At 44.9% G+C, this 17,946-nt stretch overlaps 1 protein-coding gene across 11 annotated transcripts in view; it reads left to right on the top strand.

Moving 5' to 3' along the window:
• Nucleotides 1-17,946, top strand: part of LOC139533945 (protein phosphatase 1 regulatory subunit 12A-like) — a 69,163-nt gene that overhangs the window by 17,859 nt on the left and 33,358 nt on the right. For all 11 annotated transcript variants that reach the window (XR_011666891.1, XM_071332484.1, XM_071332479.1 and 8 more), the window contains exons 2-4: nucleotides 5,454-5,584; nucleotides 10,901-11,019; nucleotides 17,625-17,784. Coding sequence is in view for 10 of the 11 variants with exons in the window: in XM_071332484.1 (XP_071188585.1) it covers nucleotides 5,454-5,584; nucleotides 10,901-11,019; nucleotides 17,625-17,784 (410 nt within the window). In the remaining variant the exon portion in view is untranslated. The remainder of the gene's footprint in view (nucleotides 1-5,453; nucleotides 5,585-10,900; nucleotides 11,020-17,624; nucleotides 17,785-17,946) is intronic.

The following is a 17,946-nucleotide window of genomic DNA, read 5'->3' as shown; positions in this document are numbered from 1 at the left end:
CAAAGAAGCAGTAGATCTGTTTTGTGCTATTTCTATGCTTCAAACAGCTGGAAATAAAATATTTTGTTGGGGGTTATGGAAAATATATTTCACAGCGGTCGACCGATTTATGATTTTTCAACGCCGATACCGATTATTGGAGGACCAAAAAAGCCGATTTCAATTTGGTTTAAATAATGCAAAAACAAAGTGTTGGAGAAGAAAGTAAAAGTGCAATATGTGTCATGTAAGAAAGCCAACGTTTAAGTTCCTTGCTCAGAACATGAGAACATATGAAAGCTTGTGGTTCCTTTTAACATGTTTGAATGAATGCTTACGAGCCTGCTGGTGCCTACCACCGCTCAGTCAGACTGCTCTATCAAATCATAGACTTAATTATAACATAATAACACACAGAAATACGAGCCTTAGGTCATTAATATGGTCGAATCCGGAAACTAGAATCTCGAAAACAAAACGTTTATTCTTTCAGTGAAATACGGAACCGTTACGTATTTTACCTAACGGGTGGCATCCCTAAGTCTAAATATTGCTGTTACATTGCACAACCTTCAATGTTATGTCATAATTACGTAACATTCTGGCAAATTAGTTCGCAATGAGCCAGGCGGCACAAACTGTTGCATATACCCTGACTCTGCGTGCAATGAACGCAAGAGAAGTGACTCAATTTCACCTTGTTAATATTGCCTGCTAACCTGGATTTCTTTTAGCTAAATATGCAGGTTTAAAAATATATACTTCTGTGTATTGATTTTAAGAAAGGCATTGATGTTTATGGTTAGGTACACGTTGGAGCAACGGCAGTCCTTTTTCGCGAATGCGCACTGCGTCGATTTATATGCAACGCAGGACACGCTAGATAAACTAGTAATATCATCAACCATGTGTAGTTATAACTAGTGATTATGATTGATTAAGTTTAATGCTAGCTAGCAACTTACCGTGGCTTCTTACTGCATTCGCGTAACAGGCGGGCTCCTGGTGAGGCAGGTGGTTAGAGCATTGGACTAGTTAACCGTAAGGTTGCAAGATTGAATCCCTGAGCTGACAAGGTAAAAATTTGTTCTGCCCCTGAACAAGGCAGTTAACCCACCGTTCCGAGGCCGTCACTGAAAATAAGAATATGTTTTTAACTGACTTGCCTAGTTAAATAAAGGTGTAAAAAGAAATCCGCGTCCAAAATTACCGATTTCCGATTGTTATGAAAACTTAATCGGCCCTAATCAATCTGCCATTCCGATTAATCGGTCGACCTCTAGTTTTAGATGGTTCAAAGAGCATCTTTAACTCTATTGACCAATGAAGTGGGGAATCCTGTCCTACTGTGAGTCATTGATTAATTTACTAAAGCTCTGTCAGTGTTTACTTCCCAGAACCCATCTCTTTCTCCATTAGAGAAGGGCATTCCTAGAAAGGCCACCTTGCCTGCAGGCTAAAGCACCTGCTATGGTGGGGGGGCAGCAGCGGCTGTGTCCCCCACTCTTCTCTCTCTCGTGTGTGTGTGTGTGTGGGAGACATTTCACCTGGGCCGGAGGGGGATGTGCCAAGGTGCAGTTTGCCGAGATGGGATGGCATTTTACCCGGCGCGTGCTGCTTGCCAGGCCTTGCCCTGACTTTGGAGTTCTCATCTGCAGTGATGGCTGGGGGAGGGAGGCAGCCCTGGTTTCAGGCCTAGGGGTGATCCATCACTTATAGTTAGCCTCACAATGTAAAACAATTTGACACAACCGGTGCGTTCATCAGTTTTATTGACATGTAAAAAAAGGAAAATAAAGTTGCCACAGCAAATCCGAGAAATTATTTTTATATGAATGCTGTAAGTACAGAAATAGTTTGCTCAGTAGGAAATGAATGTCCAACTATGTGAGCTAAAGACACTGTCCTGGGATTTCCTATGATCTATGTAGAAGAACCCCTTCAATAGCTTGTGAGCGTCATGGAGCAGAACATGTTACGTGCGTGTTTGATATAGTTTGTAGCGCAAACCATTCAGACGCTTCAGACTTAAAGACCTGGTCTCCAGGCCCTTTGGGGATCGGCTCTTGTCTCATAACATCGTTAATCACACAGACTAATGGTTGGTGTCTTCGGATTCAGAATAAATAGATGAATCTGATGGTACAGCCCAGGAATATTTTAAAAGGGGTTTGAAGTCCAAAACGCGCCGGCCTTAGTGGGGCTCATTGGTTTAAAAACATCTTGGCAGGGAAATGGAGAAGTAGCCTCCGCTGATATACTCCGCTGCTGTCTTCATGTTATGTCCGTGTTAATAATACTGAAGAGGGTTGTGCTATCGACGACCGAGCTCTGTGTGGTTGAGGAACACTGGACTTGAACTGCGAGTCATGATGGCTTTCGGTCAAACATTACGATGATGCTACATTTATTGTGCGATTTCGAGACACAGCATTGCCCTCTCCTTCCTGCCTCTCTCCCCTCTCTCTCCCTGTCTGCTGTGTTATGCAGACTGCTACATGTGACAAGGCCTACTCTCTAGCTAGAACACTGGTCAAACAGGTTTGCATGGCGACATGTATGTTTCCTATGGAGTGTCAGTATACATGTCTGCAGTGTTTCCCCTATATTCTACTCTTGACATCACTGCTGAAAAGGTTTCCCCTAGTATTGTCTTTGTGAGTGCAGAACAGGCCTGTCTGGTCAGCTGGGTGTGAGGTGGGCTTTACTCACAACGTCTCCTGTTATTACCTACATTAATAGTCAGATTAGCTCCCTCTCTCTGCCCATAGTGTGTTTAGCCATCAAATAGAGGAGGCTTTGTCTGCCTTGTTCGCTTTAACCACCGAATCGCTGCTGAAATCCCCATCAGTAAAAAGCTGGTTCAACCCATTCCCGGTATTGCTCCCGTTGCATTTCTCAGCGGCTCCTCTTGGTCAAGGAATGCCCCCCACACACACTTCAAACAGTGGTAGTGTCCCTCCTGCGTCAGTGGGTGTCTCTCGCAGGCCACTGAGCGATGCCTGGCTGCCCCACTCTGTCTCTGAGCGGTGACAGTGGGGCAGACAGGTATGCCAGTTTCCCCACAGCTCTGCCAAAGGATGACACTCACCATCTTTTTTTCTTCTGTGTTCTTCCTCATCCTGTCCCCCTGGCTGTCCTCGTCCTGTCCCCCTGGCTGCCATGCTGCTGCCATGCTACTCGTCCCTGCTATGTTGGCAGTAACTCTGGCACCTGTCAGCTACAAACAATTACAGCCATTAAGGGATTACATTGTTGGGCTCCTGCAGCCGGTGGGCTGGACCTCCTGTAGGGGATGAAGCGGAGGAGAGGGGAGCAGCAGGAACCGGCAGTGAGTTCTCCTTAAGGGGTATGGGAGCAGTCAGAGACACGACAGAGGGGGAAATGGTGGAGAGTTGTACACAAATCAACTGACCTAAATCGTTACTACCTTAGATGCCTATTATCAGTCACCTGCAGGTATGAATCTTCAGACAGTGCAGAATACCGGTCTAGCTGTTTGTATACCATCTACATTTAGCTACATTATTTTGTTTTCAGCATTTAGCAGTCACTCTCTTATCAAGAATGACTACAATGTGTGTGTATCTAAGGGATGTTGACAGAGGGGTGACTGAACTCTTGACAGATGGACATAACGTCATCTTGTCACTCAGCCAGAGTGTGGTTGTGAGCAGCTGTGTGGATTGCGCTCAGTGGAGCGCCGTCTGTCTCTCTGTCCGCCCTGCAGCCAAGTTAGATGTGCCCAGCCAGCCAGTGAGTGAAAGGTGGATACACACCTGGATACACTCTTCTTAGCAGCTGCCTGAACAGCTTCTATCCTACGGCCATGTCTTACACACACGTGGGAAACGTCCCTATGAGGGAGACTTTTGAGGATTTCAGGTACCCATGAGGATAGTAATACACACGCCCACGCAGACTCTTCTCCAGCTCTGGCCATGTACGATGCTGTAAACGGCCCAAATTTGGACAAGGATTCCAGCCAGATAGCTGTGACCCAAACGTGAGTCCGGTGTGTTAAATAAAACTTAATTTTTTATTTTCCCTCACCGCTTTTGCCGTCATAGCAGCCTGAGAGAGTGCGAAACATTACAGGCAGCTTTTAGGAAGGGGGAAGCCTCAAGGTCTGAAAGTTATCAAGAGATCAAGGTTATTGAATACAAAGCAGGGATTTCAACTCCAAGTACTGGGTCCGAAAAGGGATCCCAGAGTAACGTTTAGCAGTAGTACTCTCATTCAGTTTAAATGAGAGTAGGGGGGCCTTTCGGGCATTCCTGATTTGTGAAATCCACTTACTGATATCTGAAACTGTTGCCGTCAGAAGTGAAATGTTATTTAACTCATTTTGTCCAGTTTTAATCCTGTCATTCCTGTGTACAATGTTTTGCCCAGCCTGGCTTTGTTTCTTTGACAGTCACCTTGTTATCTGGCTGGCTTTGAAGCGAGTGACATTTTAACCCCTAGGTCGTCACTCTGGAGCTGGCCCAGCAGCCCCTAGTCCTCTGAACACAGTCTGAGCTCCCTACAGTGCTCTCACTCTACTTTCTCTCTGTCTCTCTACTACAGATAGTTGGCCTTTGTCATCCCTTTTGCCTCTAGGCAGGGAACGCCCCAGCTAGTATATGCACACAGTTGCTGGCTCACTCCCACATGTCATTTATTGTGCTGTTATGGTTTGTCTTTGGATGCAACCTAAAATTAGCAGATTAGTCTTTACAGCCATTTTGTAGTGTCGTCGCTTAGGTCTAATGTTTTTCCCTTCTCAGGTTTGTGCTCCTTGCCTCTATCAAGTCCTGGCATGCGTATTTGAAGGAAAAGAAAGCTCCTTTTGAATTTCTGACTTACCGGTTTCTTGTTCCTAGAATGCAACGGATTAGCCTATTCCCGAGGACTAAATACTACTGAGTCGAGGGTATAATGGCCAGTTTGTTTTGGGTAACTCAATGGTCTTTTCTGTCTAACCACATTTGACTGGAGTGAAATATCGGTCATGCAGAAGAGGGAGTGAAAATTCAACGAATTTGCATATGAGCTGTCAGAGAACACCCAATTTCCCCCATCCCAACAGCAATAGTACGCACTGAGGTATTCCAAACACCTCGGCTATGTCCTGGCATTTTGGCCATGTTACCCCCGCCAACATTCCCCAACAATTTTCTGGAGAAATGATGCGCCTCTTTTTAAAACGGGACGTGAGCCAGCTCCTACTGACACCACCCACTACTTGTCGGCGGGGTCAACTGGGTGTACACACACACACACACACACACACACACACACACACACACAGGTGCTGCTAGCTGGCTCCTGACAATCTGAGGAAGGTATCACACACGAACATAAGCCTACCTGCATGTCTCTGAAAGCTCGTGATTTTTCTCCTTTCGGGGGTCGTTGCACTGAAGTTTCTTAGTGTTAAATGTTGTACTTTTCTAACGTACTTACTATTTCTCTCTCCCTCCCTCCTTCAGGCGTGCATAGATGACAACGTGGACATGGTGACGTTCCTGGTGGAGCATGGGGCTGCCATCAACCAGCCCGACAATGAGGGCTGGATCCCCCTCCACGCCGCAGCCTCCTGTGGATACATGGACATAGCAGAGTAAGTACAGCTGCTGGGCCAGAGAGCTGTCATGGTTGACGTGGCGAGGGTCCAGCTGGAGGCTGTTATGGACCTCTAGGGCAATGCCTGGTCTCTAGCCCCCCTCACCCACACACACACATTACTGCATTGGGATAACCCCATTATGTACCAGCCCTTTCACATTGCCTGACGACTCACCCTGAATTAAATTCTGCTGCTCTGATCGCTACATACATGATCGTATACATTCATTGTGGAGAAGAAACGTCAGTTTGGCCGCAGCGACGTTGAGCAAACCCGTTTTTTGCAATGGATGCAATGACTCACAGGCACATCAAGAATCAATGGTCAGTTTTTGTTTTTTATTTAACAAGTGTTTATTTTGCATCGCCAAGTGTTACCAGGCTATTCCCTGAGGTTTATGGCTGGCTGAACACGTAATTGTGCGAATGCCTTTACGTTTGGAGAACATCCATTACCCCATCCTGTATAGATCATTTTGGTTATCAATTAACCCTTTCTGTTCAGTTATCTTAGACTGAAATGCAATGCTAATCAATTCATTCCTAATAGCTACTTTTTATGGAGCAGACCAGCCTAAACTTGTCAGGGGTCACCGTTTTTTCAATGGTCTGTTTCTCCAAGGTGCATGATTACATGTTGATGGGGGCAACCGCCTGTCAGATGGCCCCCCCCAACAACCTCGCACAAGTTCCTTGTGATGTAATCAATATAGAGAAATCGGGGGGGTAACCACCGGCATCGGTCATTACTCCAGTTGCTTCCAGTCTTTCCTTTTCATTGTCCTTTTGAGTTAAGAAGGCTGTTTAAAGGGACAGAAACCGGGCCGGCAAGGAGGGAAATATTATCAGAAGACATTTTAGGCTGAGAGCTGAAAGAGCTCACTTGCACTCATTGTGCTGTGACCGGTTTTATTTCTCTGTATTATGTTACAGGAGCCTGGCATGAGCGTTATCACACCCTGTGCAGTCCTGCTGCCCAAGTTAGAGTAGAAGTATCCTACTATACTACCGAGGTTATTAATTGACAGAAATGTTGCCTTTTATGGTGTTTCATCAGCTGCAATTGGTTATTGTAATTCCAAGAGCTGCCTTGTAGATGTCCTTTAGACTTCCCAAATTAGTTATTAAAAATAAGTTAAAGCGGTCAAATGTTAAGTTTAATCATTTTCATAGTGGGGAGTAACTTATTGTCCCTCTCCTGATCCTGTAGAGGTTAAAGTAATGGACTGTCGTTTCATTTTGATCATTTGAACTGTTCTTGCCATAATATGGAGTTGGTATTTTACCAAATAGGGCTATTTTCTGTATACCACCCCGACCTTGTCACAACACAACTGGTTGGAAATTCCACAAATTAACTTAACAAGGCACACCTGTTAATTGAAATTCATTCCAGGTGACTACCTCATGAATCTTGTTGAGAGAATGCCAAGAGTGTGCAAAGCTGTCATCAAGGCAAAGGGTGGCTACTTTGAAGAATCTAAAAAAATATATGTTTTAGATTTTGTTTGGCTACTACTGTACATGATTCCATATGTTATTTCATAGTTTTGATGTCGCTATTCTACAATGTAAAAATAAATAACCTCTGGAAATGAGTAGGTGTCTCCAAACTTTTGACTGGTACTTTACTGATATGCTATTTTGACCATATCTCTGACCTAATAAGCTGTGCAGTCACCACCATCTTGGGACTTTTAATTGTATTATTCTGTTACAGCATTCAACCCCCATAATGCATAGTGCATTTAATGGCAAAATAATCTTTCAAAGTCAAAAACTGTGATTTATTTTTGTCAAACCCAACTGACCTAAAAAAGCACAAATCGCCCAGCACTAGATGGGCAAGGTGAACTCCTAACCACAAGGCCAAACCACAACTTGTAAAACCCAGCTAAAATGGGTCGAAAGTGAATTCAAAGACAATGTGGAACTCTAAAATGTATCGGCGGTCGCTGAATCTCCATTACGAGGGAAGTTACCGGAATGCGCCTGTTTTCAAGCGGTGTGTTCTAATGAGAAGGGTCTGCGTCTTTCCACGGCTGTAATTGGTAGCAGCAGGAGTCAAGATATCCTGCTTTTCCAAGAGCCTCTTGAATCAGCCAGCGTAGGGTGCAAAATGGGTGAGGAAAGATAATTGGAGAATGATTAATCAAAAAAGGGTGAATCACTAGGCTAAATATGCAGTGAATGTGTGAACTAGTTGTCTGATTAGCGGCAGGGTACTAGAATGACAGCATGAACCCTCTCGGGTGGTTAGGTCAGTGGAGAGGTACACCAGGAAATCCCTCAGGTGAATATGGTGTAATGGCAGACTGCAATTCATAGTGTTTCTTGATATGGGTGTTCTGATATCAGCAAACTCCAATTGATACCTGCCATTGGTCAGTTCCGGTGTTATGAGACTGATGGTTTCTCGATACAGATTTGTTTACCCAGCAGGTTAGGATAACTAACATGGCAGGTTAGGTGAGTTAGCGTGGCAGGTTAGGAAAAGGGTTAGGCTTAGCTACAATGCTACAGTTGTTAACCAATCAATTTTTTTTGTCACATGCGCTGAATACAACAGGTGTAGACTTTACTGTGAAATACTGACTTACAAGCCCATAACCAACAGTGCCGTTCAAGAAACAGAGTTAAGAAAATATTCACTAAATAACTAAAGTAAAATAAAACAATGACTTGGCTATATACAGGTGTTACCAAGTTAGTGTGGTGGTACAGGTTAGTTGAGGTAATTTGTACATGTATGTAGGGGTAAAGTGACTATGCATAGATAATAAACATTGAGTAGCAGCAGTGTATAAACAAAGTGGGGGGGGGGGGGCAGCAGCAATGTAAATAGTCCAGGTGGGCATTTGATTAATTGTTCAGCAGTCTTATGCCTTGGCGGTTGGGTAGAAGCTTTAAAGGAGCCTTTTGGACCTAGACTTGGTGCTCTGGTACCGCTTGCCGTGTGGTAGCAGAGAGAACAGTCTATGACTTGGTTGACTGGAGTCTTTGACACTTTTTTGGGGCCTTCCTCTGACACCGCCTAATGTATATGTCCTGGATGGCAGGAAGCGTGGCCCCAGTGATGTACTGGGCCGTACGCACTACCCTCTAACGCCTTACGGTCGGATGCCGAGCAGTTGCCATACCAGGCAGTGATGCAACTGGTCAGGATGAACTGGGGACCCATGCCAAACCTTTTCAGTCTCCTGATTGGAAAAGGTCTTGTCGTGCCCTCTTCACGAATGTCTTGGTGTGTTTGGACCGTGGTAGTTTGTTGGTGATGTGGACACCAAGGAACTTGACACTCCCGACCAGCTCCACTACAGCCCCGTCAATGTGAACCACTGGTCCTGAACGAGGAAAAACGGCCACGCATCAATGGGGGTAACTTGATATCAAGAAATGCCTATATCAGAAAACACCCTTAATTGCGCTCTAGAATTTCACCTTTCTCCCTTAGGTGGAAAGGTCAGCGGAGGGATGCAGCATGAAACCCATAGAGTGGATCAGTACAGCATTAAACTCAGGTGGTTAGGTTAGTGGAGGGATATGTACCTAGCCTTCCCCAAGGTCTGGGATTTCTGCTACCAGTGGGTTGTGACCAGGGTTTCCATTGGTCGGTAATAGCTGGCTTTCGGACAATTTTAAAATGCAAGTAATTAAATGAATAAGCCGATGAATAAAATTGCGAAATAATGCTTTTTTGCCTTCATTGATGGAAAATCTGTCAGGCAGCGCAAGATCAGCTGCTACAGCATCTCAAACAGCAAATGCATAGGCAACAGAAGGCAAGCTTCATCAGCGTGTCACACCACTTTGCAACGATCTGGAGGCAGTATGCATTTTGAAAACATATACGTAATTGTTTGAAACCTGAACATTTTACTTCAAAGGAGCCTAGCCAAACTCAGACCATATCCGTGGAGGCAGTTATTTAATGAACTTTCTCTTGTCAAGTAGCCAAAGGAACAGTCCTAGTCATATTAGCAACCCATGCTAGTTGTTGCATATTAACTCTCCCCTGGTGTACAAGACACCGGTCTGATTTGCACCTGTCTGAGTTGACTGATCCATTGTGGAAGCCTTGGATGGCGCAGTCCATCAGACTATGATGTGCTACTGAAATTGTATATGGTTACAGCTTAATACACAATGATGTTCTGTGGTGGTCGTTGCAGCAGGCACGACGAGCCAGGCTCGGCACAATCAAATCAATTGCGGTCCGACTCCCTCTAGTCATTTGTCCTAATTATTTAATCAAGCTTAACACATCAGACAAGATCAGTGCATATAGTTGATTTTATTAAAACACTATGGAAAAATACACTTAACATTTTGACATCAATTGGTCAAAAGAACAGACGACTCTCGGACAGACACATTTTTTTTGTCGGGCAGCCCTATTCACTTTAAACCGCTAGCATGTGCGGTGCGCTTTTGACTGGTGTTCACGATAATTGTATTATGTAACGAATATTTGCTTATAGCCCAATGCGTTGTGCGTGTGGCTGTGCTTTATAATGTGAAGAAATAAGTTTATCAACATTTTTAAGCTAAACGTTCTGATCTGTTGCATCACTCTATGCTTTGTAACGTCATTTAAAAAAATGTAGCCTAGACCTACTGGTTGTATGAAGGTGTGATCTATCAACCCAGTCTGTTTGGAATAAGCTATTTCTTTCTCGACAAGCTGACCAATAGAATAGGTCTTTTTTTTCTACTATGGGGGAATAGTAGATTGTCAAAGGTTAGGGATTTTTGCTGTTCGTCACTCGTCTTGTTGGCTGAGAAAGTAAATGTGGATTATTATTCGAAGTGCATTGTTGGACCACACATTGTTGGTCCTCGACTTGTATGTTCTGTTAATATGAATTTCCATCATCTACATGGGATTTCTGTCATTTTGGCACCGTCCGGTAAATTTAAACTCTGCTGGTCAAATGTCCGACACCACATTTTCCTAATGGAATTCCTGGTTATGACGTACAGGTTTTCATAATACAGTATATTCACTTGACTGTTTCCCTGCAATCCTCATAAATGTGACTTGCTAGAATTTGGACCATTTTTTGTTTTCAAACTTTTTATAGGCCTACAGCAGTAGCTTATATAGGCCTAATACATTGGAATACATAGAATGAGATGGACATGATTTCCTAGGCATTTTGATTGAACCTGTATTCACCTGGGTTAAATAAGAGACTTGATCCATACATATTGATTCAGTGAAAAATTTAATTTACTACTACTGAATGTTACTAATACTACTTGGACTACTACTTACCTGTCCTAAGTAAGTGTGTGTGTGTTTGTGCAGGTATCTGATTGGCCAGGGAGCCAGTGTGGGGGTGGTGAACAGTGAGGGGGAGACACCACTGGACATCGCTGAGGAGGAGGCCATGGAGGAGCTCCTGAAGAATGAGATCAACCGACAAGGTACAGACAGACCGCAGCACTGACTCACTGTCTGCCCCGCACTGACCTGCTAGTCAACAACAACTTTCACTTCTGCTTTCAGTTGAACCATTGCCAGTCAAACATTGTTCACCAAGCATATCATTAATGGGGATTTTTACATCGATATGTAATTGGAAGTGCCTAAAACGACATAATGGGAATGTTTTTCATTAAGTTTTCAAAATGGATGACTTTTTAATTTTTTTTATTTAAATTTGATCCCCTTTTCTCCCCAATTTTCGTGGTATCCAATCGCTAGTAATTACTATCTTGTCTCATCGCTACAACTCCCGTACGGGCTCGGGAGAGACGAAGGTCGAAAGCCATGCGTCCTCCGAAGCACAACCCAACCAAGCCGCACTGCTTCTTAACACAGCGCGCCTCCAACCCGGAAGCCAGCCGCACCAATGTGTCGGAGGAAACACCGTGCACCTGGCCCCCTTGGTTAGCGCGCACTGCGCCCGGCCCGCCACAGGAGTCACTGGAGCGCGATGAGACAAGGATATCCCTACCGGCCAAACCCTCCCTAACCCGGACGACGCTAGGCCAATTGTGCGTCGCCCCACGGACCTCCCGGTCGCGGCCGGCTGCGACAGAGCCTGGGCGCGAACAGTGCGATGCAGTGCCCTAGACCACTGCGCCACCCGGGAGGCCCCCCTAGATTACTTTTTAATGACAAATGAGTGCTGCTACTTTGATAGCATCATTGTGTTTGCTATAGACTAGGCAGTTATGCACTGCCTCTCCAAATAGACAGTTAAGGGAGGAGAGTTGGTGTGTGTGCAATGGATCGTGGCACATGCATCTAGGCAGCTGTGGCCTCCGGTCATATCAGGCAGGTCTTGGCAGGCCTCCAGTGGCGTGCACTCAGCTTGGTTCAATAGCACTGCAGCCTCCACGGCCAACAAGCTCACTGTTCTGGTCTAACTCCCCCTTCACTACTTCACCCAGTACCATGTTTACGTACATGATGTCCAGGTATAACATGCGTGTACTGTGTCAAGGAATTTATGAAATAAAGTGAGAGCCAGTCCCGGCAGCTGCTCAACTTCTGCTCGCTTTGTCTCGGAGAAGTTGCATAATGGAGATTAATGCGATCCACTTAAACTCTGGGTTTCTCTTTGTGATGATTCTAAATGGGATGGAAGGGGTTTTCTATTTTTGACCCTGGGTGTTCTTGATATGATGACGTGTACCCGTCCCCTCTTGTGGGAGGCCTTGTTCAGACATGCTAATGGCCCCGGGGACGAACCGCTCTTCTGCTCATGATGCCGCTACGTTGTCGGCAGATTGTGGCGCTCTCCTTCACCTAGTAGCCATTCCAAATGCAGCTCTCATCAAATCCACTAAGTGTGGCTGGACACCTTTGCACTGTTTACATTGTTAGCCACCAGCCATAATTAGAAGTTAGGTAGCAGCTTAGCTTGTCAGACACCCCCTCTGTTATTTGCACCCTTGTCTGCTTAGGTTGCTCCTCCCCTGATGTGTAGATGAGTAGAACTAGGGCTGGGCGATATGCCAAAATATCACATCACTGTCATTTTTTTTATGTTGACGTTATGTTTTTGAATTAAAGTTCTACATTTGCTTTATGGGTAGTGTGTGACCCTACAGTGGCAACACATACATTCTAAGTGATTTCAATGGGTCTTTCTCCATTCTGTTTTATACTGTTCTACAACCTAAAAAAAATCCTACACTTACACCAATTTCTGCATTTCCTGCTCTCATTTGAGAATTTCCCCACTGCCACGTAAGGGCTGCATGATATGGGCAAAAAAACTAGGCCTTATTTTTGTGATCAAATGTTGCAACTGCGATTTGACTTGCGATTTAGATCAAAACACTTCGGTAAACTGTTGGAATCATGGAAATATAATAATTATTCTAATTCTATAGTTAGAATATAAATAATAGGGGGCATTTTGAAGTGTGTTTGACATGACAATGAATGGCGTTGACAGGGTAGGAACCAAAGTGATGGTCAGTGTTTCCTAGGGGACCCTATAATCTTTGGCTACATTAAATGTTCATGTAACCAACATTCATGCCTCGCCTATACTTCTGATTTAGAAGATACTGTTGCACAAACAACATGCTGATTTAGGCCTACACCAGCACTGATATCAGGCTGTATTAACTAGCTATGTTTGCTCTGACCCAGTACATTTTATTAGCAAGCTAGCTAACTAGTGATTAGCATTAGCGGTAAACATGCTTTAGCTAAAATGTGAGAAGACAAACTAGCTGTTTGCAAATGTATGAAACACAAACTAATTATTTAACGCTTGTGGATTTATATTAAAAAGCGAAGTAGAAACATCGTTGCCGTCAACATTTTTGCATGTGCTGCATTGACCATGCAGACTTAACTTTAAGGGTGTGTTTGTAAATTCACTCGAGTGCTCAGTGCGCTCTGGGCGTTCGTAAATTCCCAGCGTTGTCAGGTTTGTCCATTTCGTAAATTCAGAGCGTTTCGAGCGCACACTGGATGCTCTGGCCGAGGAGTAGGGTTGATCTGAGCTTTCTTACCTCCCAACAGCTTAGGTGCTTGACTGCCAACTGGCTAAAGTTAGCTAGCTTGCTAGTTAATTCCAGACATGAGAGAACACCTCACTCATCCATTTTACATGCCCTAGTAGAGCTGGTTAAGCTGTTTTCATGTTATCCAGAGTGTTGGTGACTAACAATTTAATTACGCTTTTTTCCGATGTTTACTGACGCCGGACATATTCAACGGGTATTGAGCGTTCGTAAATTAATCAGTTATTCTGAACTTTGGCACATCGGAGTAGATGGGGCGGGTTCGTAAAGTCACTCTGGCTATGTGTCTCATGGTCAAGCAACAATAAAGTGCTCCTTGAGTGACCGTGGGCTGGGCTACGTCTGTGTGGAAAGTGGCATGGAGAGAGAAGAGGGGGATGACTCAAGTAGCGTATAAACTATAAAAATGTCAGGTACACACAGCATATCACATTTTAACAAACCAAACATTCAAATACCCTTATAGTAGGTAAAGTACAAACCCAAACCGGTCCTATTCTGCAATAATGGCATATAGTAAAATATGCTATACAGCCCCGCCTTAAGTAGAACCAGACTAGCACCAGTAACATGATCCAGGTCTGGGTATGAGGTGAAGGCAGCAGTGGAGGGACCTGGAGCAGGGCTTGGCTGAGGTGGTCAGAGCCCTATCCTTTTAACACTCCAGTCCTAAGGGCTGAATGTGCAGAATTCATTCAGCAGTTATGACCTCTCCTGCTGTCTGTTAGCATCCTACGCTACTTAAGAGTATTATATAACGGAGGCGGCGGCTTATCCCACGGGAGCCCCGCGCGTCACGGCCAACTGCAGCTTTCAGCCTTCGTTTTCCGGGCTTGATGGATACGCAGTCTGCGGCTTTGAAGCGGGGCGTCAGTACGCCAGCTCCCAAGATCCCTTACTGACAGACACACAAACCCCTGCCTGCAGAACCACAATGTTGCACACCACTGCATTTACCATCAGTCATATGACAGACATCAGACCACCGGGCCTTTTTTAATATGCAAAGCGTTTCTCCCTCCTGGCTGTATCTGATCAGTGATGCCACATTTTTTGGGTCGATGGGCAGTTACACTGGCAATTAGTTTGCAGCGGAGTTGCAGCATGAGTGGAATGCTCAGGCTGTTAGATGTAACCCCACGTAGGGAATGAATTCATGCGCATTGTTCTTGACCTTACCACAATAATGGCTAGAGCAGCTCTCCGTTCTCCGTGTTCACTAAGGTACAGTTATGTAACCGTGTTGTGCAGCTCCCTCTGTATGTTTAATGTGATTTTTCTCCTCCTGTCTCATGGTCTCCTCTCTCTAAAGAGATATCTTAGTCATGGGGTTAAACTCGTTAAGGAGCCACCACCATTCCCCCGCAGCTGGCTCCACCTTCAGATCCCCTCTCTGCCTCCCAGACATTAGGTGACTGGGCCCCCACCCACTACCTCTATAACTGCCCATAAGGGCTGTCTCTGATGCTGCCGCCCCCCCCCCCCCCACACACACACAGTTTCCCTGCTCAATTTCTTGGGGTAATTTAGTTTTGGCTAGTCAGCAGGTTTTCCCTCCGCTGAATTTAGTCCTGTGTTATCTCATCCTCAGAGGTCCAGGCGACTTTCCTCAGAGGATTCTCATGTTTGCGCCAGGTCAGATTCTTTGGGATATTTTCCATTTTGGCTTTACCAGACCATATGTAGGCCTAGCTTTGAGAGAGGGGGAGGGAGAGTGATTCCGTCCTCATCCAGTCAGTTTTCTGGTCTACTGTCTTTTCTCTATTTATTTTCTCAGCGTCCCGGTCGAAGGTGCAATTTTCTCTTGAAAAAGCAGCTTTGAATGTGTCCAGTTCCTCCACCAGGCTGCTGTTTTGTAGTCCTACTTAGGATCTATTAGTCTCCCTGCCTTTTTATAGAACCAGTACAGGCTACTCCTTAAATTCCCTGCTCTCTAGTAAGCGATGGGCCCTATTATAACAGATGCAATAAACAGTTATACAGGCCAATTACTGCAGGGCTAGTAATGTTGATAATGCCTTGACTAATAGAGTTCCCCTGCCTTGCTGGTGCATTTGTAAAACATGCATCTGTGAGGTTGTGGACATCTCACCTTTTGTACCACAGTCCACCCGTTCCACAGGCTGTATGCGCGGCAGCCCAGCAGAATAAAGGACTAATTGAGATCCATTATGACAGCAGTGCATTGTGTATTACACTGTAATGGAATCACATGGACTGGACTAAAGGGCAAAGCATTACTGAACACTGCAGCCATGGTGCCATCTGCCCCCAAGACCAGCCTGAACCCATTGATTCACTTCTGAATTGGAAAAATCTGTTTCCTTGGACCATTCATTTGTGCAGTGAGTCAGGAATTTGACTCGTGGAGCCACACCCATCCTCCTTTCAAATGGAGCTTGTTTATTCCATGCAGCCAGACGTCATTGTGACCCAAGGTATCGGTGATGAAAGGGATGGGGAAACTCAATGCAAAAAGGCTTATAGTTTAGCTTGAAGTATTTTTGTCATAACCATTAACTCTTACTGCACAAGGTGAAAGTAAAACCAAACTAGATGGACTGTGCAGCAGGATTGGTTCTTGGGCAGCCAGGAGTCAGTTTCAGACCTTCTCTGAGTCGTCTTAATTTCTTCCCACGATTGAAACGCAGCATGCAGACAAGCGGCGCTCTGTCAGTGAATTTGTGCAGGAATTTTTGCCAAGGTCCCCTAGCTGACAGATCTACGTCCCTTGTTCTCCTCCGCTGGCGCCAGGCCAGAACTTCTGGCTGGAGTAAACTGCTCCCTGTCCATCCAGCCTAACACACTGTCAGACAGTTGGAATCTTCTTTTGTCCTTTTAATTAGTCACGCTTCAACTTGGTAATCTCATCAACAATGACAGGTAGTGTTAACAAGGCACTTAACCAGCGCTGATTTAACTAATGTCGATCTGTTTCTGAATAAAATCAACTATTCCTAGACCTTCTATTCGATCTTAGTCAATCTTTATTTTTTAATGCTGCTTGACTTTCCTTGGCCTTCTCATGAATGGAAAAATAAAGTAATTTCATGAATGGATTGAAAAAGATAGTCCAGCCGTTTTTGCAGGAGCTGAGGGATGATGGTGCATCATACGAGAAACCCAAAACCTATAGGATCAGCTGAAGTGTTGTTGGCTTCCACCCCAGAGCACTTAGTGCTCAACTACATAAACAATGAGCATATCAACTCACAGCTGAGTAGTCAGACACGCCTTCACCAGTCGCTCCAAATTTCAGCCGTCTCATGTTTCAGTCGAGTGTCAGCAAGATAGTACACGCCTGTTCCTGCAACAGCCTGTATCCTGTATAATGCCGGCCTATACCTTAGACATACTGACCCACATGGAAAACGTACTCTGTGTTTGCTCTCAGTCCCAGAGCAGTGATAACATGGACAAAATATTGAAATAAGCAATTTGTCAGAGGCCTCTAGTCTATGGAAAAGAGTGCTAGCTTTGCTCCCACTCACTTTGCACAACCACAAGTGGATTATTTGCTTAAACTACATGCCTACATGGCTTGGATTTTGACACCTCGCCATACAAACTGTCAAATGTCCATAGCTCGCTTACAACACTGTGTAAACCATAGGGACATTTAGCCTGTTGTGTAATATTCCAGGTCAGATTTCTGCTGTGTAAAGGGTATCAGACTCATTGACTTTTCATCCATTGTTAGTTTCAAATGAAACTCTGGACTGTAGTTCCCCATTTGAGTGTGAGCCTTCAACTCATTCACTTAAGGCCATGTGTGGCAAGCATGTGTATGTGGTGTGTCCATTTTCAGCTAATTTCATGGTTCCATTTTTGTCTTTGAATCACTTCTGTAATATTGTGATGATAGTTCCCTGGGGTTGAATGGCAGACAGGCAGCATTTATTTCCTGACAGTTTCTGCCTTCTACTGCTCTTTTGTAGCCTAGATAATCTCCAGTGTTTATAGGGACGTGCCTCTTAAGTAGCCGTTAATCCACTGAGGCCAGACTAACAGTGGTCACCGTTACACTCCGCCCTCACCAGGCGTGGACATCGAGGCGGCCAGGAAGGAGGAGGAGCGGATCATGCTGAGGGACGCCCGGCAGTGGCTCAACAGCGGAACCATAAACGACGTCCGACACGCCAAGTCCGGGGGGACTGCCCTCCACGTCGCCGCCGCCAAGGGATACGCTGAGGTTTTAAAGTAAGTCCAGACTCCTTACTTCACCTTTTACCTCTAACAAACTGTAGCCCATCTTTGGATTCCTTTTTATTATAGACTTATCGCCTTTATTAATGCTGATTTTAAAAGAGATTTCCACGTACATGTTATCGTTAGGTATTTGTTGTTAGGTGGATTCTGCTT

Source organism: Salvelinus alpinus, chromosome 11, assembly GCF_045679555.1.
Source record: "Salvelinus alpinus chromosome 11, SLU_Salpinus.1, whole genome shotgun sequence".
Taxonomy (NCBI): Eukaryota; Metazoa; Chordata; class Actinopteri; order Salmoniformes; family Salmonidae; genus Salvelinus; species Salvelinus alpinus.
Note: the sequence above shows the minus strand (reverse complement) of the source record. Positions and strands in the feature narration are given on the sequence as shown.